The sequence below is a fragment of the Dromiciops gliroides genome, chromosome 2, assembly GCF_019393635.1.
Source record: "Dromiciops gliroides isolate mDroGli1 chromosome 2, mDroGli1.pri, whole genome shotgun sequence".
Lineage (NCBI taxonomy): Eukaryota > Metazoa > Chordata > Mammalia > Microbiotheria > Microbiotheriidae > Dromiciops > Dromiciops gliroides.
Window position 1 is genome coordinate 635,156,917 of NC_057862.1, and position 26,805 is coordinate 635,183,721.

Genomic DNA, 26,805 nt, shown 5'->3' on the forward strand with positions numbered 1-26,805 from the left:
GCCCTCCAAATACTAGGTCGTGCCCACTATATTATTTTCTTGCCCAGGATCCCCAATTCCTTCAGTGGATACTCATATGGAAGTATCTAATCCTAGTCACCCTCCTCAAAACACATTTCTGTTTTTCAATGTCCTTCCAAAAATGTGTAGTCTAGAAATGAATAAGATTGTCTAAATATGGGCCGACTGGGGCAAAGGACAATAGGATCTTCAACTCCCCCGTAATGGACTCTACACCTTTCTCTATGAGACCTAGGACAGCACTAATTTTTTTGGCTGCCATATCACACTGTTGACTCATGCTGACCGTGAAAGTCCACTAAAACCACCAGACTTGCCCCACAGAATGCTATCTTGTTACACTTTTATCATGCTTGTACTTTTATGGTTGAATTTTTTTAAGCTCAAGTAAAGAACATCTATTCCTATTAAACTTTATCTTATTAGATGCTACAGACTATTATTATTATTATTATTGTTACTATTATTATTATTAGATGCTACAGATTATTCCCATTTCATGAAAGAGAAAACTGAGACTCAGAGCCACTAAGTAATTTGGTCATTCATAGGGTTTGAACCCATTTCTCTTCCAGTTTCCTTTCGACTGTACCACACACATTTCTTCCTCTGAAGAGGAGTGAAGAATGTGAATGACTGCTGTGAAAATTGGTTGAAGGAGCGGGGGAGATATCTGACCTGGAGGACATGTTAGCTGCCTTCAAGTACTAGTCACGTGAAAGAGGGCTTAGACCTGCTCTGCTTGGAGTAATTAATTATATAAGGTAGAGGAAATCTGATTTAGTCACATTGTATCCAGCTAGATGGCTGAGTAGATAGAGTGCTGGGCTTGGAATCAGGAGGACCTGAGTTCAAATCCAGCCTCTAACACTTAGTATCTGTAGGACCTTGGGCAAGTCACTTAACCTGTTTCCCTTAATTCACTAGAGAAGAAAAATGTTTTTGTGAGGCAGTTAGGTTCTTAATGGATAGAGCATTGTCCCGGGAGTCAGGAAAACCTGAGTCCTAATTCAAACTCAAATACTTGCTAGCTGAGTAATCTTGAGCAAGTCATTTAACCCTGTTTGCCTCAGTTTCCTCATCTGGAAGACGAGCTGGAAAAGGAAATGGCGAAACCTCCCAAATGGGATTGCAAAGAGTCAGAAATGACTCAAAAACAACAAGGAAATCCTATGATTTGCAGCCATAGGTCATCCTCGGAAAAACATTGGTATTTTAAAAAGATGGACCTTTGTCTCAAGGTCCATTGTTCCCAGAATCACTGACTTCAATCTGGTGCTATATTTCTCTTACCCTCCTCTTTCCTCTACCCTTCATCCAAGTCAATGACAAAAATATTGAACAGAATAGAGTTAAGGACAGATCCCTGGAGAAATCCAATAGAGACCTCCATTCAGGTTGATATCCTGCTACTAATCACTCCTCCTTGGGTCTGGCCAATCAACCAGTTTCAAATCAACCTAATTGTGCTATCACAGAGCTAACATTTCTCCATCAAAAGAACAAGTATACCACGAAAGATGGTCAAATGCCTTGTAAAATCTAAGTATGCAATGTCTACAGCATTCCCTGAACTTGACAAAAAAAGGAAAGAAGGTCAAGTTGAATTGACTTATTCTTGTTGACTCCATAGTGATCACTCTACTCTTTCCCAAGTACTTATAAACCATTCCTTTAACAATAAGTCTAGAATTGTGGGGTGTTTTTTTTTACCATTTTTACCAAGCTTACCAGTCAATATTCAGTCAACAAACATTTATTAGACACTGATGTGCTAGACACTGGGCATATAAAGACAAAAATGAGACAGTCCTTGGCCTGAAGGAACTTTCATTCTATCAGGGGAGTCAATGGATACAAAATTAAATAGATATGGAATAAATCCATGACAATTTTAGAAAGGAGATACTGGCAGCTGGGGGACATCACAAGGGATGTAATGCAGGAAGTAGCATTTGAGTCAAGCTTTAAAGGAAGCTAGGGATTCTAATAAGTGGTGGCAATGGGGAGGGCGTACATTTGGGGCATGGGGAAACCCCTATGCAAAGCAAAAATGTTGGGAGATAGAACATACTTAGGAAGCACCACTCAAACCAGTTGGGCTAGACTTTAGGATACATAAAGGGAAATAATGTATAATTAGGCTGGAAGGATAAGTTGAAGCCAGGTCATAAAGGACAATTAGGTGGCACAGAGCACTGGGTCTGGAGTCAGAAAGACCTGAGTTCAAATCTTGCCTTAGCATAAGACTAGCTATGTAACCCTGGGCATGTCACTTAACCTCTGATTGCCTCAGTTTCTATTCCCACGGTTATTATGAAGATCAAATGAGATAATATTTGTAAACCACTTAGCACAGTCCCTGGAACCCAGTAAATGTTTGCTCCCTACCTTTAAATGCCAAACAAAGGAATGTATGTCTAATACTAGGGATGATAGGGAGGAGCCATTGGAGTTTATTGGGCAGGGCAGTGACACGGTCAGACCTGTACTTTATGAAAATCACTTTGGCAACTATAGTCAGGAGAGACTACAGAAGAAAGAGACAGCTAGGCACAATGGATAAAACACTGGCACTGGATTCAGGAGGACCTGAGTTCAAATCCTGTCTCAGACACTTGACAGTTACTAGCTGTGTGTCCCTGGCAAGTCAGTTAACCCTCATTGCCCTGTCCAAAAAAAGAGGCTATTGAGATAGTCCAGGTGAGAAGTGATAAGGACCTAAACTGGGGTGGGGGCCACATGAGTGTAGAGAAGAGGTGGATGTGAGAGATGTCATAGAGGTGGAATCAACAAGATGGTGATTGATTGGATACGGTGGGTGAAAGAGAGTGAGAAATCCAGGGTGATGCCTAGGCTGCAAACCCAGATGACCAGGTTTGAAGAGTCTACCCTCTTTCCTTCTTTAAAAATTGGGGCAACATTTTAGGAAGACATCAACAAGCTAGAATACATCCAGAGGAAGGCAACCAGAATTGTAAAGAGCCTTGAGATGATCATAATAACTGCTGCTAGTTGTCTACCACTTTATAGAACTTACATCATATGATCCTTAGAACAACCCACAGGGGGAAGGGCTACAGATCTTATTGGATTATTTCCATTTCATGGAAGAGAAAATGAAGACTGAGAAACACTAGGTAATTTGGTCATGGTCAGAGGGTTTGAACCTATTTCTCTTCCGACTCCAAGTCCAGTGTGCTTTCCCCTAGACCACACTCACCTCTTCCCCTAAAGAGTACTGCATGTGAAGGCTGGTCAAAGGAGCTAGGGAGACGTCTGACCTGGAGAAAAGCATGTTAGCTGCTTTCCAGTACTGGTCATGTGAAAGAAGGCTTAGACCTGCTCTGCTTAAGTAATTATATAAAGTGCAGAAAGTCTGATTAAATCACATTGTAAAGAAATCCCATGCTCTATAGCCATAGGGCATCATCATTAAAAACCATGGTACTTAGAAAAGGTGGACCCTTGTCCCAGGGAGAAACTTGGGGTCATTAAAAAAAAAGTATATAATTTCCCAGAGTCAAAGCAACCCTACCTCACTAATTCATTCAACAAACATTTTACTATAATTATCATCTGCAGCCATTTAGACCGCTCCTGTTCAGTCCTGGACTCAGCTCTTCATCCATTATAGTATTTGTCCATGATGGGGAACACTAGAGTCCCTGAAGAATGGAAGCTGAGGGTCAACCAAAAGGCACTGTGGAAGTGCATGGTGGGCATGAGCAAGGAAAGCAGGACAAAGGTTGTCAGCAGAGAGATGTGTAACTGGAAAAATAGGGGCCAGTCCCATAACAAACCTGTCAATGGGCAGCTCATGGTGGCAGGAGAACCAGAGAAAGGGCTCAAGCAGATTGAGTGAAGCTCCTGGGTCTAACTTACACGAAGATGTGGATCAAAGTTGTACAGGATGGGCCAGCATGGATGTGATAAAATTGGCATAGGATCATATTGACATGGGGCATTGGCTAAATCAGAAGTTTCTTCTATGAGAAGCAAAACCAAAGATGACCAGATAACAGGACAGACATATCAAGGAATCAAGGGACTATTAAAGTTTAGATTGACCCACTAGATATAAAAACAGACACACCTAAGTAAGGGGAGATAAAATTCTACAGCAGGAAAGTCAATTAATCTTGGCTACTACCTGACCAGAGCTAGGAGAGAGACATAACCCCAAAGGTCAGGACCATTATTTCAAAAAAATCCCCTTGTCTCTCAGGAATATGACAAGTATCCAGGCTTTCCCCACCTCACCCCAAAAGGGAACTTTCCAGTTTTCCAGTGGACACCCCATCTATACTCTACAAAAGCCTTTGCTTTTCTTCTGTTGGAAGAGGAGAATGGTTCTAAGTCACCTCATCCTCGAGGAGTGAAGTCTTTGACTTCCCACAGTCACTTTCTCTAGTGCCAAATAAAAAACCACTTTAATTCTGTGTGCCAGAGTGTAATTCTTTATTGAGGAATACTAAGAACCACCACCTTCTCCCCTGTGACAATATGATTATGAATGTTGATCTGAAAAAGACTTTGAAGGCTATTATGTCTAGTCCCTTCATCTTATAGATAAGAAAAACAAGTCACAGAGAGGGTAAGTGATTTGCCTGGAGTTGAACAAATAGTAAGAAGCAGCTGGTAGCTCAGTAGATAGAACACTGGATCTGGAGTCAGGAAGAACTGAGTTCAAATGCAGCCTCAGAGACTTCCTAGCTGTATGACCCTGGGCAAGTCACTTAATCTCAGTTTGTATTAATCCACTGGAAAAGCAAATGGCAAACAACTCCAATATCTTTGCTAAGAAAACTCCTTCGACAGTATGAACCATGAAGTCACAAAGAGTCAGCCACGACTAAACAACAACAATATACCTAGTAAATGTCTTAGGTGGGATCAGAATCAGATGTTCCTGACTCCAAGTCCAGTACTATATCCACCATATTAAATAACCTGTCCTTAAAAAGAGTGTCTACATAGTAAAGGTCAAGGATCCATTAGAGTATTTGTGGGGTACTAAGAATATTAGAGCTGGGAGCAGCTAGGTGGCGCAGTGGATAGAGCACCAGCCCTGGATTCAGGAGGACCTGAGTTCAAATGCAGCCTCAGACACTTGACACTTACTAGCTGTGTGACCCTGGGCAAGTCACTTAACCCCAATTGCCTCACAAAAAAAAAAAAAGACTATTAGAGCTGTCCAAAAGCAGAGTTGGCTCCTTTGGGATAAAGATCTTCAAGACCAGATGGTTATATGTTAGGGATGTTGTAAAAAGGAGTCAAGTATAGAGTGGCATTCACAAAATGTCAAGAGAACTATAGGAAATCCTCCAGAGCATAGGGCACATTAATCCACTGTGGTGGATTTATGAGAGGACATGGCCAAGAAATGCACAGGATACCCAGGCAAGGACAGGCCATTATCTCCATCACTGGAAGAAGTGCCCCACTGAGGTTAAAGTTGGACATGTACTAGACCATTGAATCTGTGACAGTGGAATGTTCCACAATACTGAGATTCCACGATTCTATGAATTGATATATGAAGATGCCTTTAATACCCTGTTTTCAAGTATATGCTATCTTGCATGAGTTCAGTTCAATTCATTCCAACAGAAATTACTTAAATGCTTACTATGTCAAGGTGATGTGCTAGAGACTGAGTATATATTTTTAAATATCCCCTGCCTTCAAAGAGTTTATGTTCCACTGGGGAATACAATGTTTCCATAGTTTATGCAAATACAAAGTAATTTCAGGAGAGAAAACTAACAAATGGGAAGGCAGGGTTAGAAAAGAGATAGGTAGGGTTAGATGGTGAATATACCACTACTCTCGGAAGGAAAGAAGGAAGGAAGGAAGGAAGGAAGGAAGGAAGGAAGGAAGGAAGGAAGGAAGGAAGGAAGGAAGGAGGGAAGGATGCAAGGGTTCTCATAGATGCTAAGGATACTGAGATATAGAGGTGAAGAGAGAGCATTTCAGGGATAGGGGACAAACAGGCATAGGGCAAAAACATGGTGATAGTTGATGGAATGGTGAGTTCAGAAACCAACTAACCGAACAGTTTGGCTGAAACAATAATGCACAAAAATGGAGTAACATGAAATAAGTCTGGAAAGGCATAGAGAACCAGCTTGGGAGGCATTTAAATGCCAGGTTGAGGAGCCTGTATTTTATCCTCAAGGTAATAGCAAAGTACTGAAAAGAATTTTCTCTAATTGTTGAGGGTCTTGGTTCCTGTGCTACCATGTAAACCCTTAAAAGTTTCATGAGCTGTTTGGAAGGAAGGCATTTTGTAAACTCTAAATCACTAGAAACTTGTGAGCCTTCATGATTATTTCTCAGCCGTTTATATAATCTTAGTTCTCTAGAGGTTGAGCTAAGAGGGAAATGATGGGGGCTTTAAGGTGTCAGGGAAGGCTTCATGTAGAAGATAGTCCTTGAGCCCAGCCTGGATGACTGTCATTAATAACAGAAACACAATTCTGCAGTACTCTAAGGTTTATAAAGTTTGTTTTTTTTCTTTTTGACATCCTTGTGAAGGAAGCAGTGCATTTGTTAGCAAGCCCATTTTATATCAATGAATCCATCAATAAACAAGTATTCATCAAATGCTTACCATATGCCTGCCAGGCACCTAAGAGATGGACAAAAATGAAACAGTGCCTGCCTTTAAGGGACTTATATTCTATCAGAACCAGTCATTTAAGGGAGGTCTAACAGCTGAGACATGGGGGAGTGGAATCAAGGGAGGACTCTAGCACTAAAGTTCTTTTGGGGTTTTTTGGTGAGGCAATTGGGGTTAAGTGACTTGCCTAGGGTCACACAGTTAGTAAGTGTCAAGTATCTGAGGCCAGATTTGAACTGAGGTCCTCCTGAATCCAGGACTGGTGCTCTATCCACTGTGCCACCTAGCTGCCCCAGCACTAAAGTTTGTAATCCGGGATCCATGGACCCCTGTTTTAGGGCATCTATGAACTTGAATGGGAAAAAACATTACCTCTCTATTTCCCATATAATTGATTTCCTTTGTAATCCTATATATTTTATTTTATGAATTTAAAGCCATCATTCTGATAAGGAGTCCAAAGGCTTCAGCCGACCACCAAAGGAGTCTACCAAAAAAGAAGTTAAGAACCCCTGCTCTGGGGGCAGCTAGATGGTGCAGTGGATAGAGCACCGGCCCTGGAGTCAGGAGTACCTGAGTTCAAATCCGGCCTCAGACACTTAACACTTACTAGCTGTGTGACCCTGGGCAAGTCACTTAACCCCAATTGCCTCACTAAAAAAAAAAGAAGAAGAAGAACCCCTGCTCTGGTAGGAGGTAGATCCTGAGTTGAGCTTTGAAGGAATCAAGGGATTATGAGAGAGAGAGAGAGAGAGAGAGAGAGAGAGAGAGAGAGAGAGAGAGAGAGAGAGAGAGAGAATGAATGAATTCTGGACAGGGGAGACAGCATTCAGCTCAGGGAGATTCTGTTGACTTGCCCACAGTTGCTTCAGTAGTAAGTGATGGGATTTGAAGTCAGATATTTGGACTTCAAATCCCGTGTTCTCCATTATAGGAAATGAATGGGAGGTGAATAGGAAAGTGATTTGTTCTTCCTTTGCATACCTTTCCTAAATCCCACCTTTGGGTTACTGAACAGTCTAAGCATGAGGAACCAAATATATTGGGTAGGTTCCTTCCCAACCGTTGCCTTTCCCCAGAATAAGAAGGAGGACAAAGAAATCAATTGGCCCACTTCTGATCGACTGGTCAAAACAGGGCTCATTCTGTGGCCACTGATTTAACGGGAAACCACAGACTCCCAATGAATTGGAACCGCAGAATATGATGGCTTTCTAGTAATAGACTTGTCGAGGTATCACAGGAACTTTGATCTAGAAAAAACTACAACAGGAACCTTGACCTAGGAAGGGAAGAAAGAAAAACTTTAATCATGCAGTTTAATCTATCAGCAGAGTGAAGGGGAGCAACCATGTGAGCAAGGATGAAACTAACATGTGGATTAAGCCTGCCCTATGGATAATCTGCAAAATGGATAACCGAGAGTCGTGGAGAAGCAATAATTCTCCAGATGTGGCTTAAACAGGGCAAAATATACAGGATCTCTGTTTAGCTCTGCCACAGTTAGGGAGAGGCATCAGCAAACTATGGGATGATCACAGGAGAGTGCCAAGATAATTCTGTAAGAACAACTGAAGGAGGAAAAGAAGAAATGTGATAGCCATCTTCAAGTATCTGAGGGACTTTCAGGGAGGAAGGATTAAACTTGTTAGGATTAGTCCCAGGGGAAAAAGTAATAGCAATGGTCTACAAGTTGACCCAAACCATCCCAGTGGAGAAAGTCCCTCTCACCAATGCAAATGGGGAGCTATTCTACAAATTATCATCTCAGAGAGTTGTCTGAGGTGATCTTACCTGGAAGGATTGGGGCAGCTGGGGGGCAAGGCAGTAGATAGAGTGCTGGCCCTGGAGTCAAGAGGACCTGAGTTCAAATGTCACTTCAGACATTTATTAGCTGTGTGACCCTGGGGAAGTCACTTAACCCCAGTTGCCTTAAACAGTCGGGACCATCTCCAGTTGTCCTGATATCTATCTTACCACTGGACCCAGATGGCTCTGGAGGAAAGAGTGAGGCTGGTGACCTTGCACAGCCCTCCCTTAATTCAGTGCAAGTCATAACACCACTCTAATGTTATGGTCATCTTTAAGAACAAAGGACAAACAACAACAACCTGGGAGGATTAACTGACTCGTTCAGGGTAGTGGTGGTAGAAGCTATGGAAAAGCAAATTTTGATTTGGCATAAGAAGAAACTTTCAAAAAATTAAGGGCGGCAGTGTATGTATGTATGTGTGAGTATATACACACACAGGGTGGGCCAAAAGTCACCAGTACTTAATAACTTCTTTATTCTGTGTTTTTAATTTATAATACCATAGCATCGTATACAGTATATATAAGAAATGAATTTATATTACATATGAAAAATTATATCTCATAAATGGTAAAAAAAGAAAAAATAATAATTTTCAAAAAATTATTAAAACATCAGACTCCTTTGTGACTTTTGGCCCACCTTGTATTTATATATATACACATATGTATACACACACACACACACACATACACACATATATATATATTTGTATATATAAGGTCACCAACCTCTCTCCTGCAGAGCCTTCTGGGTCCAGTAGCAAGATATACATGAGGAAGACTGGAGATGGCCCAGGATGTTTTGTTTTGGTTTGGTTTTTGGTCAATTATATATATATTTTTTTTCAATATAAACATTTTATTATTTTCCAGTTACATTTAGAGACAGTTTTCAACAATTGTTTTTATAAGATTTCTAGTTTCAAATTTTTCTCCCTCCCTCCCCTAGGCCCAGGATGTTTTAAGGCAATTGGGATTAAGTGACTTGCCCAGAGTCACACAGCTAGTAAGTGTCTGAGGTAAAATTTGAACTCAGGTCCTTCCAACTTCAAGGCCAGTGCTCTACCCACTGGACCACCTAGTTGTCCTTCCAGGCCATAACAAGGAAACAAAGACTCTGGGGCAATGGTCCCCACAGGCAAAGGACCTTTAGAATAGCCCAGTGTTGCTTCTGGGAAAACCATTACTTCTGAGGTGGTATCCCCTACCACCACCACCACCAAGCAAAGAAAAGAGAGAGAACAATCAAGAAACTAATTGTTCTTGTGCCTAGATGTTAAGATGGGTTGTTTCTATGATACTCAAGGGGTGTAAATGTTGTCATCACCCTCTAGATTTTGGGGCCCTAGGGCAATGTCACTCGTATCCCACTCTAGTTATAGCTCTGACCCAATCAGACCCATAGTACTATGTACTATGACCCAAAGTAGAACAGCTTCAGAAGCTAATGAATTCCCCAACACTGGATATCTTTAAGAATAGCCTGGATGATCACTTGGCAGGGATGTCGAAGAAGGAATGCCTGCTCCAATATAAGTTAGACTAATTGTAAGATTCTGTCCGTGAAGGGAAAGAGGAAGGAAGAAGAGGAGAAAGCTGCCCCGCAGTGGCCTGAAAAAAAAAAAAAAGGTCATCTCCCTAAACATCTAATAATACATTCGCAGGGCTCAGCACCCACCCATAGTGGGGAGGAATATTTATGATGATAAAGACTCCCATTTAAATGAAATTTCAAGGTTTACAAAGTGCCTAAAATACAAGCCTCCCCAAAATACCTCTCCCCTCTGTCCACAAGGCCCCAAAAGAGGAACTCTTTGAAGACAGGATTCCCTTGAAGGTGGAAGATCTATTTCTGACTCTGCCATTAACCATCTATGTGACTCAGGACGATTCCTTCCCCCTTTCTGGGGGCCAATAATCTCTGCACCAGCTGCCTCACAGGCTAGTTGTAAGGAACGTGCTTTGTAAGGCTCAAAGTGTTGTAGGAACGGGAGTGTTTGCTAGCATAACTACACATCAGAGAGTGGGCAGCAGGAGTGGCGGGGGCCCTTCCCCTCTCACCAGCACAGGCCCTCCACAGAAACATGTTCTGTCATCTCTTCCTGTTAGCCTGCTAACTCCTGAACCTGGAGACCCCAGCTCCATGGGGTTTTCTGAGGGGAATCTCCATGGGGAGAGCAGAGTGCAATGGGAAGTGGTTCTACACAGCTGGATTGGGAGGGCCGGGGAAGACAGTTGGAGGGTGTGCTCCCACCTGGGACCATTCCTCCGTCTCTGCCAAAGTTAATTCCCACCCCTCGACCCGAGTCCTGACCCTTCTCCCTGGGAAGTTTCTTTTTTTTTCATGCTTCAGTTACAACCATCACAGCTTCCAACAATCTGCTTCTTGCCTGTAATTAAGATGAAAGGGGCAGCCTCTAGGATGGTTAGGACATTGCTGCTGATTGACTCCAGTCAAGAAGAGAGTGTGTACTCACAATCGGTGTGTATTTGTTTGCTTTTTTCTTTGTGGGAGCAGGGAGGCAGTGTGGTGGAAAGGAAAGATTGGCGATCTATAAGAAACTAGGGTGAAGGGGGGAATGTTACCGGGATGTAGATTTCAGACCAAAGCAAGTAAAGACTTGGCAATGATTAGAATTTTTTGAAGATAGAGTGGGCAGTAGACTACTTGTCACTGAAGGTATCCAAGCAGAGGCTAAATGAGCATTTGTTGAGGGGGCTGTTAAAGGAATCCTTGCATCAAGAAGGCACGGATGGCCTCTTAAGACCCTCCAAACTAAAATTTGAGGATTCTTGGATTGAAGAGGCAATATGGTGCCAGAGAATTTGGAGTCAGAGGGTTGGGGCAGGAAGCCCAGTTCTGTCATTACAACCAGTTTGAGCTTAGTCAAATAGTTTCACTTGGGGGGGGGGAGGGCTCAATTTCCTCATCTGTAAAATAAAGGAGCTTTAATTAGATGATCTCTTAAATCCCTTCTGACTCTAAACACTATAATCCTAGTACCCTAGAATAACATTTATTCAATTCACTTCAATTAAACACCTACTATGTACAAGGAACTGCATTAGGAAAATAAAAACTAAAATAAAATAGCCCCCTCCCACAAGGAATCCACTTTCCACTGAGGGGATAAAATATGTGCTTTGAGAATTATAATTAAGGGAAATTTGGGGACAGAGAGGCAAAAAGAGAGAGGAAGAGAGTTGAAAGAGAGATAGGAAGAGGGGTGTGTGTGTGAAAGAGAGAGGAAAGAGAGGGGAGGGAGAGAGAGACAGGGGGAGGGAGAGAGAGAGAGAGAGAGAGAGAGAGAGAGAGAGAGAGAGAGATATTCTGTGTTCTAGGTTTCCTCTCAGTTCTAACATTCTGTATTTAAACACTCTATGTTCTAAGATCCCTCTTGGTTCTAACATTCTCAGTTCTCTATTCTAACACCCAGTGTTCTAAGGCAGGGCTTCTTAAACTTTTTCCACTCACTACCCCTTTTCTCCTGTGAAATGTTTATGCGAGCCCAGGTATATAGGTATATAAAATAGGTATACATAACTTTTACTGTTGCCAAATTTTTCAAGACCCCCATTCAGTTATAGGACCCCATATGGGGTCAAGACCCACGGTTTAAGAAACTAGTGTCTAAGGTGTCTTTCAGCTCTGACACCTGTACACCAAACGTTCTAAAAGGGGGAGATCACTATGGGCTAAGATAGTCAGGATGGAGTTCTTAGAGGCAGTGAGACTGACTAGTGGGAAGTAGAGAGCTAGAGAGGAAGAAGGAATAGCATTCACACAGATGGAAACAGGATGAATGAGCATGGCAAAGCAAGGGGATAGGACAGGAAAAAAAATAAGAGGCAGTGAGTTTCCCATCGGGCTGGCTTTCCTTCCACCAACTTTGTCTTAATGCCAAAGCTCCAAGCTTCAGCAGAGGTCGTGGGTCCCTCTCACTAAGACCCATGTGCTCTTCCCTAAAAGGTGCCTACAAGCTGCTTTTTTTTTTTCCTCATTAGTAGTTGATGATGGCCAGAGGAGAGAGAACAGCAAAGAGAGATTCCTGTAGAATATTCATTTAACCTATTGTGAACTGCTCAAGGGCAGAGACTGTCTTTCCCCACTTTTTGTATCCCCAGCATTTAGCACATAGTAGGTGCTTAATAAATATTCACTGACTGACTCTCCTTTCCTAAGTCCACTACTATGGAGACCAAGTTGTGGGTGGAACTTGTATATGCAAGGAGACTCAATCAGGGCTAAGAGTGAAACAGAAGCTGGAAATGGGCAAAGATGTCGACATCAGATTAAATTCATTTCTCTTCAGTTTTAGCCCCTGGGAGGGATTTGGACACAAAGGGCTGAATGGATAAAGGAGTTGTCACAATGAACATGTGAAGGATTTTCTATATTTGGTCAGAGTCAAAGTCCTCCCCCCCCCTCCCAGTTATTGCCCAACAATGAGCAGCGAATCATTTCCTGACTTAACTGCTGTCTCTTGCCTACGTGAGGGGCTATTAGCACATCAAATTTGTAAGTTTTTCAAAGTGAAAATTGTGCTCGGGAATCTCAAGTTGAATTGCTTGGTCGGTTGTTCTTGTCATGTAGGCAACGGGCCCATTATGTGTCAGGCAAGATGTGCTAACAATGCCTGATGAGGATGAGGTTAAATGAACATACCACTTGAAATTGAAAGGGTCAGCAGAGGCGCAATTTAATGTGCTGATAATTGGCAGGTTGTGTTTCACAATGGAAAGTGCTCTGGATTTAAATCAGAACTGAGAATAAAAACCAGGCCTTGCTTGGAACATTTAGGAACTATGTGACCATGGGTGAGAGAGACAGGACATTAGGACATCAAGGACTGGACTTGGGGACAGAAAAGTTCAAATCCTAATTCAGATACTTGCTAGCTATATGAAGCTCTTTTCATTCGGGAACCGGCATGTGGTGGCAGAACTTCACGTAATCTCTTTGGAAGCGTGGATAGCTAGGTGAAGATAGCTTTCTCTCTCTCTCTTTGCTAACCCCTAATATACTTTAATAAATGCTTAAAAGCTTGAATTGTTGCCGAATTTATCAGTAAACTTAGCTAGTTCTACCCATACATCATACACATACTGGGGGGGGGGGCTGATAAGGCGATCACACGTTAGATTTTTTTTTTTTTTGGCAGGGCAATGGGGGTTAAATGACTTGCCCAGGGTCACACAGCTAGTAAGTATGTCAAGTGTCTGAGGCCGAATTTGAACTTAGGTCCCCCTGACTACAAGGCCAGTGCTACATGCACTGTGCCACCTAGCTGCCCCACACATTAGATTTTAAACATCACAGTTATCAGCTATAAAACAAGAGGGTAGGGCATAAGCATTGATATAGTGCCCACTATGCACCAAGCAGGCACAGTGCTAAGTAGTTTTTACAAATATTATCTCATCTTATCTTCACAAAAACCATGGGAGGTAGGTGCTAATATGACCCCCATTTTACATTTGGGGAAACTGAGGCAGAAAGAGGCTAAATGACTTGCCCAGGGTCATACAGCTAACAAGTATCTGAGATGGGATTTGAACTCAGGTCTAGACTTGACTCTAGGACTTGCTCTTTCCACTGAGCCACCAGCTGCCTCAAAACACATTGAACTCTACAATCAAGCCCTTTCAGCTACGATTCTATGACGTCTCTACATCTGTTTCCTAATCTATAAAGGAGGAATAACAAAAAATGGCACTAACTACTTCACAGGATTATGAAGAAAACACTTTGTAAAAATGGTAAAAGTATCATCGATATAAACCATCATTAGCATTGTTTGTTGATGGACAACAGACCCCCTCAAAGGACTTTCCCCTATCTCACTCTGCCTCCTGTATTTAAAGATAACAGTGGTGAGGGGGCAACTTTTCTTGTGTGCACAAATGTGGCTGATAAGGCAGACGTGGAATCCCATGGCATGCCCACCCTGTTCTCAAAATTAAATTTTATAGGTAACCTCTAAGTGTGTATATGGCTGGACAAACTCTGAAGCACACCCTTCACCCCCATAGGACTCGAAAACTGAGTTGCTTATTCCCAATGAGCCCTTCTTCAGCTCCCCTTCCCTGGGTAATCAAAAATCCAATCAACAAGCATTTATTAGGCACTTACTATGTACAAAGATAAAAGGAAATATATTCCCTGTCCTCAAGGAGTGCTCCCTCTCTCTCTCTCCCTCTCTCTTTCTCTCTCTCTCTCTCTCTCTCTCTCTCTCTCTCTCTCTCTCTCTCTCTCTCTCTCTCCCTTTCTTTCTCTCTCCTTTTTTTATTCTCTCTCTACATAGAATATATACACACATATATGTATGTGTATATGTATAGAATATACTATAGTGGTAGGTACCAAATCCATAGCAAGCTGATGGGAGGAGGTACTAGAACCTTGGAGGATGAGGAAAGATAGCATGGCCCTTGAGCCTTGAGTATTAGTAAGGAGCAGAGTTTACCCAGAACCCAATGTGTAAAGTGGAAGAATGTGTAATGGGGGTGGAAATGTTGAACAGAAGAGTATACACTTGGACCTGATGGTCACAAGGAGCCATCAAGTGTTTACTTACCAAGTCAGAAAACGACATAGTCAAAGCTGGATTAGAAAAATTCATCTGGGGGCAGCCGTGTAGTGAGGAGAAGGATCTGAGCTAGGGTGGTGGCCAGGTGAGCCAAAAGGAAGAAATGGATCCCAGAGATGTGTCGGGGAGACAAAAACGACATGATTTAACAATGTTGTCAGGGGTAGGAGGAAGTGGGAGGGGGCTTGGGGAAGAGCTGAGATCAGTAAAAGCTGATTCTGAGGTTTTCTAGTTTGAGTGACTGGGAAGATAGTGGGGTCATTGGCAGATAGAAAAAAGGGGTCTGGTTTAGCGGGGAGAAGTCTGAGTTCAGGTCCAGATGTGCTGAGCGTGAGATAATGGTGGGGAGAGATACCTTTGTAACAACTGGGAATTCATACTCCCTTTAATGGTGGCTAATATCTCAGCTGACTCTTTGCAGGGATCCATGGTGGGGCCCATTTCTACAGCCTTGGGCCTAAAGTCAGGAGACCTGGGTTTAAGTTCTTCCTCTACTACTTATTGGACAAATCACTTCCTTTTCTTGTTCTCAGTTTCTTCATTTAGCTGTGTGGGTGATATAAGAATAATAAGACCCAAGAACACCAAATTATCTCGGGATTTACTGAGTTCTCCAGCAAGGGCGTCCCACCCCCACCACGGGCATGAACAAAGACTCCCTGAAGGAACAAAAGAACAAACCACAGAGGGGGTAGGCAGGCTTCAGGCAAAGAGGGGTTGAGATGGGGATGTTGTAAGAGCTGGGTGACTAGTGAAGATACCCTAACCTCAATGACCAAGCTTATTCCTGAAATCAAGGAACCTTTGAAGTCTCCCTGAAGATATTACCACACAGGATGTTCTTGTGGTTGGGGTCATTGGCGTGGGGAGTGTGGCGCAGAGATCCTTCACCTGGTGAGCTAACGTTTAGCTATGCTCAGTTCACCACTTCAGAAGGAATTATGGTCAGTTAGCAATCCACAGATGCTAGGGGGAACGGTGAATGTTGGACCTGAAGTCAGGAAGACCTGCATTCAAATCCAGCCTCAGACACTCACTAGCTGTGTGACCCTGGACAAGTCACATAGTCTCTGTCTGCCTCAGTTTCCTCATCTATAAAATGGTGACAATAGCACACACTTCACAAGGTTGTGATTATCAAAAGAAATAACACATACAAAGTATCTTGCAAACCATAAAGTACCATATAATAATAACTAACATTTATATAGTGCTTCCTATATGCCAGGCACTATGACAAATGCTTTACAATTATACTCTGATTTGATCCTCACAACAACCCTGGGATGGAGGTGTTATTATTATCCCCATTTTCCAGATAAGGAAACTAAGACAAACAGAGGTTAAGTCACTTGCCAAGAGTCACACAACTAGTAAGTGTCTGAGGTTGGATTTTAATTCAGGGCTTCCTGACTCCAGATCCAACACTCTATCCCCTGAGCCACACAATTGCTACAGTAACTATTATACTACTATTATTATTATCTGTAAAAGAAGTATGATATTCATTGCATTATACTCCTTGAATAGGTAGCACATGCAATGTACTATCTACAAATGAAAAAAAAAAACACATGCTATATTCCAGACTCTGTACTAAGAAAGCAAAAATCCCTCAAGGAGCATTCTAATTGGGGATGATGATACATGCAAGGGAATTATGTTGTCATTTGTTGTTCAGCTATTTCAGTCATGTCCGACTCTTCTCGACACCATTTGCTATTTTCTTGGCAGAGATACTGGAGTGGTTTGCTATTTCCTTCTCCAGCTCATTTGACAGATAAGGAAACTGAGGCAAACAGGATGAAGTGACTCACCCAGGGTCACACAGCTAGTAAGTGTCTGAGGTCGGATTTGAACTCAGGAAGATAGAAAAGTCTTGCTGGCTCAAGGCCCAGCATTAGCCACTGTGCCACTTGGCTGCCCCATGGGGAAATTTGAGGATACTTCAAAAAGTTGTGAGGAAAATGATTTGTAAATCTTAAACCTTAAAACACTCCAGAAACGGGGCAGCTAGGTGGCGCAGTGGATAGAGCACCGGCCCTGGAGTCAGGAGTACCTGAGTTCAAATCCGGCCTCAGACACTTAACACTTACTAGCTGTGTGACCTTGGGCAAGTCACTTAACCCCAATTGCCTCACTAAAAAAAAAAAAAAAAGAGAGAAAGAAAAAACCACTCCAGAAATGGGAGCTCTTCTGTGCTGCTGCTGGGGTGGGGGAGGGGATTACCAAAGAAGGAAAAGAGAAGGTCCTTCTTGCAGTGGGAAAGTCACCAAAGCCTCCCAGGCAAGCAGGACTCACTGGCGTCTGTCCCTCAGGGGCCGTGAACCTCACATGACAGTTTCAAGTTTCACTTCCATTGGCTTTTCTTTCATTTTTCTCCTCAGCCTCCTCCCCCTGTGGCCCCCTCTCTGCCTAGCCCACAGCTAGCCAAAGTAGCGCAAAGCGTAAACATTCTCTAGAGTGAGGTCTTCAGGCTGGACAATCATCGAGTGGCTGGAGATCATTTGTTGGGTATTCCTTTTGGGTATGGGTGGGACTCAGTATCCACTGAGGTCCCTTTCACCGCTCAAACTCTATAATTCTGTGATTCTTAAGTCTGTAGCAGAAAACACTCTGGACCCAGAAAGGGTCTCTGAGCTGGCACTAGAGCTTCCTTTTTGCCCCCAAAATCTTCTATCTCCCACCACCCTCTGCTGTGCCAGAATAATGATAATCACAACCACAATAAGAGCATGTACAGATCACTTTAAGGTTTGTCAAGTCTTCGAATATTAGCTGATTTTTATCCTCACAGCAACCTTGGGAGATCAGTGCTTTTATTATCTCCATTTTATAGATGAGGAAACTGAGGCAGGCAGAGGTTAAGTGACTTGCCTAGGATCACACAGCTAGTAAATGTGTGAGGCTGGATTTGAGCTCAGGTCTTTCTGGCTCAAGGTTCAGTGTCCTATTCACTGACATATGTTAGCAAGACCATTGGCTCTGGAACCTGGGTTCTAACAACATCTCCACCCACCAGCCATGTAACCTGGGTTTTAACCTACCTGCCCAGGGTCTCTGGTTATCAGTAGTTGTAGCACATATATCCCAGAGGGCTGTTGGGAGAATCAAATGGTGTGTTGACAACATAGCACTTCTTAACCATGAAGCATTATGTAAATGTAAGTTATTATCACTGCTTTATCCATTTAGATAGTGGACTGAGGGCTAGAAGGATCCTTAGACATTTAGTCCAACCGGCTCATCTTACAGGTGGAGGAACAAAAGCCCACGAAAGAGAAATAACTTGCCCAAGGTCACATAGAAAGTTAGAAGGAGAGTCTGGACTATAACCCAGGTCTCCTGACTCCCAGACCAGGTCTCATCCTAGATACCCCAGGCTCAAAGATCAGCTCGCCCCCAGGGGAAAAAAGAGCCAATGACCCCAGTGGCCTCATCCCTCCGCTCTTATTTCTATATTTCTCAGAAAACATGGTCAGCTCTTCCTGAGGCCAGCTTGGCGCCAGTCACTCAAATGTAATAGCCTTACTAGAGTTCACAGAACTCCCTCAAGCCAGCAAAAGATCTGCAATCTCCTGCTTCAGCTCTCTGTCCTTTCTCAGAGCTTCCTCCCACTTGACACTTTCCTCTGGAGCAGTGCTGGCGCTAGGCAGACCCTCACGCAGACCAGCCAGCCGAGGTAGGACAACCTTTGGTTTGGGTGACTTTTACAATAGTAGCCATAGTCGGCCAGGCAGATGCAGAGGTTTCCCAAGTGATCTTCCTTCACCATCATCATTCAGGAGTCTTCAGTGGCCATACTCTGGGCTTGTAAATCTAAATAGGCTGTTTAGGATGAGGCTCAGTGCTTGGGCTAAGGTTACCAAGGCTGCCAGTTTGATCCCTCTGTGGGGAAGGAAGATTCATTAATCCATCTGTTGATAGAACATGAGCTCGGAGGGATGTTAGCGCATAGAATTTCAGGGCTGGAAGGGCCCTTGGAGCATAGAATGTCAGAGCAGGGAGGGGCCTTGAGGGCATGCAATAATTGAACATAAATGTCAGAGCTAGAAGGGGCCTTGGAACAAAGAATGTCACAATTAGAGGGAACCTTAGGATAGAAAATGTCAAAGCAAAAAAGGGCCTTAAAACACTGAATTTCAGAGCCAGAGAGACCCTTAGAACATCGAATGTTAGAGCTACGAGGCACTGCAGACCACACAAACTTATTGCTGAAAGGGAAGTTTAATGCCCTCAATTCCCTTCTATCTTGGGTGTTCTGACATTCTGAGACCATTTATTGGACCAATCATGAAACTGAGGACCACAGAGGCCCAGGGTCACCAAGCAAATTAGAGCCTGCTTCTTATTTGTTTTGGAGTTTGTTTGGGGTTTTTTGTTTGTTTTTGTTTGTTTGATTTGTTTTTGTTTTTTTGGTGGGGCAATGAGGATTAAGTGACTTGCCCAGGGTCACACAGCTAGTAAGTATCAAGTGTCTGAGGCCGGCCTTGAACACAGGTCCTCCTGAATCCAGGGCCAGTGCTTTATCCACTGCGCCACCTTGCTGCCCCAGAGGCTGCCTCCTATTTGTAAATTAGAGAGAATATCAGCAATACAATGATCCAAGACAACCCCAAAGGACTCAGGATGAAGCACATCTGCCTCCAGAGAAAGAACTGATATTGTCTGAATACAGACTGAAGGGTGCCATTTTCCACTTTCTTTCATTCTTATTTTACATTCGAGACTTCTTCTACAAAATGACTAAGATGGAAATGTTTGACACGATTGCACAGGTAAAACACGTATCAGATTGCTTACTGTCTTGGGGAACAAGGAGGGGAGGGAGAGAGCAAGGAATAGTATTTAGAACTCAAAACAGAAAAGAAAATAATTGTTTTAACATGTAAAGGGGGGAGTAAAATATTATTTTTAAAATGTAGAGGATGGGGGCAGCTAGGTGGTACAGTGGATAAAGTTCAAATCTGGCCTCAGACACTTGACACTTACTAGCTATATGACCCAGGGCAAGTCACTTAGCCTTCATTGCCCTGAAAAAAATAATTAATTAATTTAATTAAATAAAATGGAGAGGATAAAAAAATGGAGAAAAGAAATCCCATCCTACCTGCTTCACTGGGCTACAGTAAAGATCAAATGAAATAATATATTCCTTGGGAATTTATAAATCACTATATAAATGTGATATGTTACTATTATTACTGAGCTGAGTGACCAGAGGGATGGATAATATGCTTCTTGGGGAATCATGTAATAGAAGAAAATACTTCCCTCAAGCCAATTGGTTTGGGAGAGGGCTATTGAAAGGCAAGGGGATAGACCAGGTGACTTCAGGCAGTCTCAGTCTTATTTCATAGAATGACAAGAATCTGAAGGGAACTTAAAGGGCATCTAATCCAACCCCAGGGCAGCAAGGTGGCTCGGTGGATAGAGTACTGGACCTGGAGTCAGGAAGAATTATCTTCTTGAGTTCAAATTCAGCCTCAGATACTTACTAGTTGTGTGACCCTGAGAAAGTCACTTAACCCCGTTTGCTTAAGTTTCCTCATCTATAAAATGAGCTGGAGAAAGAAATGGCAAACCCACTTCAGTATCTTTACCAAGAAAATCCAAACTGGGGTCACAAAGAGTCTGAAACAACTGAACAATTCTTCATAGGGCATCTAAGTGACATAGTGGATAGAGCTCCAAGCCTGGAATCAGGAAGACTTGAGTTGAAATGTGGCCTCAGACACTTACTAGCTATGTGGCCCTGGGCAAGTCACTTCACCCTGTTTGCCTCAGTTTTCTCATCTGTAAAATGAGCTAGAGAAGGAAATGGCAAATGGCTTCAGTAACGTTGCCAAGAAAACACCAAATGGGGTCACGAAGAATCAGACATAATTGAAAATGGCTGAACAATAAACAACAAATGAACAGGTGCTTATTATCTGCCAGGCATGGTGCTAAATCTTGGGATACAAAAAGAGGCAAAAGATAGTCCCTGCCCTCAAATAGCTCCAATTTAATAGATATTAGCCAAACTGAATTGAGCATACCTCCCCTTCAAGCCCTAAGCACTGTGGAGGACAAAGCTGTGAGCCTGTTTCTTTTCTTTTCTAGTTAATCAACCAGAAGGTAAAAGTTTCTCCCCTTCTGCAGAGAATCCCGAGTTTGTCTCTCTGGTCTCTGTTGTCATAAAAAATCTGCTGGATTTGCAGAAGGCCAGCGTGTAGAATCCCAGGTCTGTTCCTTACTTCCTACCTGTGCGACCTTTTGTAAATCATTTCATCTATCTATATGAAAATTATCTCATACATAAAATGAGGTTAGACTTGATGATGTCTATAATCTTTAAAAAAATTCCTGTGACCCTCCTGGAGAATAGACTCCCAATCTAAGAAATTCACTCTTATGCCAGAGCTGCCAAGTGCCCGATAGCCAATTGGCAGTGGCAGTGTATTTCTCATTGCCCATCCTTTATGATGGACTCTGAGAGAAGAAATAGAGTGAATGGGTGAGTGGAAGCCATCAAGGCTCCAAAGTGGAGCTTTAGGTAAGGGGGACCTTCCCCTGTGACCACCCCTCCTTCTAACTTCTCCATTTCTATTATTAGAACCTCTGCCCTCCACATCACTCAATTCCTGTGGGATCTACTTCTACAACATCCCCCACATCTGTCCCCTCCCATCTATGTCCACTGATATCACCCTAATTCAGGCCTTTTTCTCATTTCACCTAGAGTTTGATCATAAACTTCTTTTTTGTTCTTGTTTTGGTTTGGTTTGGTTTTTTGCAGGGCAATGAGGGTTAAGTGACTTGCCCAGGGTCACACATCTAGTTAAGTGTCAAGTGTCTGAGGCCGGATTTGAACTCAGGTCCTCCTGAATCCAGGGCTGGTGCTTTATCCACTGTGCCACCTAGCTGCCCCCTGATCATAAACTTCTAACTGCTCTCCTTGCTCCCAGCCTCTCTCTTCTCCAATTCATCCTTCTTCCAACAGCCCAAAATCTCCCACCAATCGTGTCATTCCTCCACTCAAAAATCTCCTATAATTATATATGATTATATATAAGTTGTGGCTGTTAATTGCCTCTCAATTGAAGTATAAACTTGTCTTGGCATTCAGGGTCCATTATCTGTCTGTGATCTGCCTTCCCAATCTTATCTCATATTAGGACCCTTCCTATGGTCTCCTGGACCACTCTTCATCCTCCATTGTTATCCTTACCTCTCCCATCTCCATTTCTTTGCTCATGCCTTTCTCCATGCCTGCCATGGGTTTCCCCATCATCTCCATCAGTTTTATTCTCTCCCTTGCTTCAGGGTCCACTCAGATGCCACTTCATCCTTGAAGCCTCCTCTCCACAAATAACAAAGATTTATAAAGTTCCTACTATGTGCAGGGTACTGTGCTGGGACTGGAGATATTAAGAGAACAACAGTAATAACAATCTGTGCCTTTAACACCCTCTGAACTATTCAGGTGAAAATATTCTCTCCTCGTTCAAATTCTTCATCCCATTTTGCCTGAACCTCAACTTGGCACTTATCTCATTCTTGTAGCAGAGATGTGACATGGGTCCTGCTCTCAAGAAGCTTACAGTCTAGTGGGGCGAGGGGAAAGAATGTATATAAAAAGCTGTCCCCCCCTTAGCACCAAAATACAATGCCTTTTAGTTATAATAGTTACTTAATATTTTAATTTTAATTTTTTAATTTAATATTAATTCAAGTAACAGAATTTTTTAGGCAGATAGATGGCTTAGTGGAGGTAATATGAAGCAAGCTAGGTGAAACAGTGAATAGGGCACTGGGCACAGAGTCAGGAAGACTTGAGTTCAAATCCAGCCTCAGACACTTAGTAGCTGTGTGACCCTGGACGAGTCATTTAATCGATCTGTGCCTCAGTTTCCCCATCTGTAAAACGGAGGTAATAGCACCTACCTCTCAGAGTTGTTCTATGACATAACATTCATAAAGTGCTCTGCACACCTGAAAACACTTATTACTATTGTTTTAATTTGTCCTTACCTTTTTTTCTATAGACTTGAGCAGGTCACAGGAAGATGGAGAAGCAGATCCTCATCATTTTCCTGGCTGCATCCTGCGAAAGTGTGATAAGAGCCTCTGTAGAGGCAGAGGACCTCCCTCAGCAGCTCCCACTTTCAGGGGCCCAGGATGTTCGTCCACGCTTTAAGAGAGACTGGATTTGGAACCAAATGCACATCCAGGAGGAGATGACTAGCAAGCTCCCTCATCACGTGGGCAAGGTAAAGGATTCTCTCCTTCAGAGGCTGACTGTCGTACCTAGGACCCCCACCCTTCTTTTCCCAGAGCCCCTGCTGTTTGACCCATGCCACCCTAGACCTTCTGGGAAAGCTGGGGGAAATCACTGAAAATTCTAGTTTAAAAGTTGGAAGTGATCATTGACTCCAACCTTCTTATTTCATAAAGATACAGAGTTTCCCAGAGTAGCAATTACTTACCCAATTGAGTGTTACAGAGTTCCCTGCTCTCAGAGGGGCTTACAATCAAGGGAGACAAAAATAACACACATGAAACCATTAGTATATGAACCATAACTTCTACAGCAATGTTTGCATCTCGAGGGCCTTTGCTAGGCACACACATCATGGATTGAACTAGTCTGGGAAGGCTTCCTAGAGGAGGTGGACTTTAAAGTAAATTAATGAACCTTGAACAAGCAGAGAAGGCAGGAAGGTCAGCACGGCCACTTAGAAGAACAACCAGGTGTGAGCAGTGAGCATTGGAGGCAATCTGGAGGAATGGGAAGAGCACTGCATTCAAAACTAAAGAACCTGGGTTCAAATTCTGACTCTGACATTTCAATGTAATCCAGCAAACATGAAAGGCGCTAGAGATACTAAAACAAAATTCCCTCCATTCAATTTTAGAGGAAGAATAGCTTTGGGGAAACTATAAACGTACCATGTGACCTTGAACAAGTTGCTTCCCCCTCACTGGCCTCAATTTCCTATTCTGTAAAGTGAGGGACTCATTCATCTAGAACTGGAAGGGAATCTAAGAAGTCATCTAGACATGCTTGCTTATTTTGCAGATGAGAAAACTGAGGCCCATAAGGTTAAGTGATTGGCCCAAATCCAAACAAATGGTAAAATTTGAACCCAGGTCTTCTGACTAAAGAACTAATGCTCTGTCCATGATACCACACTGGCTATTTCTTTTTCTTTTCTTTTTGCTGGGCAATGGGGGTTAAGTGACTTGCCCAGGGTCACACAGCTAGTATGTGTCAAGTGTCTGAGGCCGGATTTGAACTCAGGTACTCCTGAATCCAGGGCCGGTGCTTTATCCACTGCACCACCTAGCTGCCCCCCGACACTGACTATTTCTAAGGTGTTTTCCAAGCCTAAGTCTGAGGGCAGTCTCTCCTAAGCTCAGAAAACACTGAAGCTATTCTATCTGAGGCTCAATTATATAAAACACAGAATCTCAGAGTTGGAAGGGATACTTCAACAAGAATCCCCTCTGCAACATCCCTGACAACATCCTTGGCTTAACCACCTTCGTGATGCGGAATTCATTACCTACCTCCTCAAGCAGCCCAGTACACTTTGGGACAGATCTCATTGTGAGGAAGTTTTTCCTAATTGAACCACCAGGAGGCTCTGTGACACAATTAAATGACCCCTTTCAGTGATCCCAGGTGCCTGCATCCCCCTCCCTCCCCTGTGCAACTGGGCATCCTCTCAATACAAGGGAACACCCAAGGAGAACGACAAGCTGGTTATTATAGAGTTGCTTCCTCTAACCCACAGCTTCCCCCTGTTGTGGATGTTGCTGCTCCCCTCTTTAATCTAAGGGCATGGACCTTGTAAACATATCCAGTTAAAATCTTGGTCCAAGCCCCTCCCAACTGGGAAAACTCTGTTCTCCATCCTGGTGTGACATTTCACTGAACCTTAATTACGTGAATATGGGATAAAGGAATCAACCACACAAACGTGGCTTACTCTTCATGATTCGAACAGGAAATAAAATTAACATACATTGAAACAAAAACCACACAGGCTATGTGTCTACAGCTCTTTCCAAACCTAGTGGGTCTTTTACCAGTCCAGAGGCACACTGAAAACGCAAGAATTCCCAGACACCATTCAGGTACGTAGACTCTCCATTATCCAATCCCAACGGGAATGAACAAACATTCTCCAATGTGGTCCCATTCACTCTAGTAGAGTCAGTGCTTATCAAGCAAGGGACTCAGTGAAGCATCAGCTGTCTCTGGTCCCTCCCTCATCAAGGAAAGCCACCAGGAGTCTGGATTCAAACACCGTCCTCTTTTAGATCATCCAGCCCGTTGGCTCCTCCTCTCTGGCTGCACCTCCAGCATCTCCTGCCTTATTAACTGCCTCGTAAATGTGTTTCTTTCCAAAGAAAGAGGCTTTTCACAGGAAAAGAACATCAGGGCCAAAGCAGGCTCACTTTCTCTCCATCTCAGGGACCACCTTACCTCCTTTTTGTCTCCCAAGGTCCATCTATGTGATTTCTTACAGCCTCTTTTTGTAGGAGCCAAAGCTTGATGAGTAGAGCTGACCTCTGAAACACAGGGGTCCATGGCTCTTCTGCCAAGATATAAAAAAGATATCTCACACTATAATTACATCAAGGTAAAATGGGCCATCCTGTAATTTCAATCCATTGCTTCTAATTCTGTCCTTTGGGGCCAAATCCAATGAGATATATCCTTCTTTGGTATGACATTTGTAGAAAGAGATCATGTCCCCCTTAGGTCTTCTTTCCTCTTGACGAAGTATCCTTAAAATATTTCTATCAATCGTCATCAGTTCTGGTGCACTCAACCACTTTGGTGCCCTCAACCACTCTAGTCCCCCTCTTCCCATGCTAGTTTAGCACGTCGACCTCCTGCCTAATATGAGGCATCTTTTTGTTGTTGTTTAGTTGTGTTCAACTCTTCATGACCCCATTTGGGGTTTTCTTCGCAAAGCTGCTGGAGTGACTTGCCATTTCCTTCTTCTCCAGTTCATTTTACAGCTGAGGAAACTGAGGCAGGGTTAAGTGACTCGCCCAGGGTCACACAGCTAGTAAGTGTCTGAGGCCAGATTTGAACTCATGAAGATGAGGCTTCCTGACTCCAGGCCCAGCCACCTGACTCCAGGCCATTATGCCACCTAGCTACCCTTCATGAGGCATCTAGAACAGTACCTGTTACTCAGTCACGATCTAACTGCGACAAAATACACAAGGTTGTCTCCTCCCTCATGCTGGACACTATGTCTCTCAACCTTAAGCTCAGTGCGGAGGAGGGAAGGAGTAACATCACACTGTTAACTCATATTGAATTTTCACTAATCTAATGGATGGTTATGACTCCCATGGCTTCTTCCTCCTCGGGGGAGCCTGGCTAGTGTCCAGCAAAAGGCCCACTTGTCAAATGCTTCCTCTCAGTTCATATGCTGTTACAAAAGCTAATGAAGGAGTTGGGGGGGGGGAGGGCACAGCAGGAAGAGGTAGAATGCAATTATTGTCATGAGTGACTCATCCCACATGGGGAAGAGCCTGCTACTCTGTTTCTGCAGCCAGCCAGGGTGGGCCCATTAGATCAACAAAGCAGCAGATCACTGGAAATTAGATCACATCTAACTCATTTCATGGATTTGCTGAGCAGGGGGATGCACCAGTCTCTAAGGCCCAGACCAGATTCCATCACCTTCCTGAAGCTTTCTCCATTTTCCCCTAGCTGAAAGACATCAAATGAGATAATATTGT

At 43.2% G+C, this 26,805-nt stretch overlaps 1 protein-coding gene across 2 annotated transcripts in view; it reads left to right on the plus strand.

Moving 5' to 3' along the window:
- CDH5 (cadherin 5) overlaps window positions 1-26,805 on the plus strand; it is a 56,337-nt gene that overhangs the window by 5,654 nt on the left and 23,878 nt on the right. Inside the window, exons 1-2 of one of the 2 annotated variants that reach the window (XM_043989781.1) lie at window positions 21,155-21,277; window positions 23,082-23,306. In XM_043989781.1, coding sequence (XP_043845716.1) covers window positions 23,103-23,306 — 204 coding nt within the window. In that variant the 5' untranslated portion in view covers window positions 21,155-21,277; window positions 23,082-23,102. Of the gene's footprint in view, window positions 1-21,154; window positions 21,278-23,081; window positions 23,307-26,805 lie in introns of those variants that run through there. The other variant, XM_043989782.1, reaches the window with a different exon arrangement.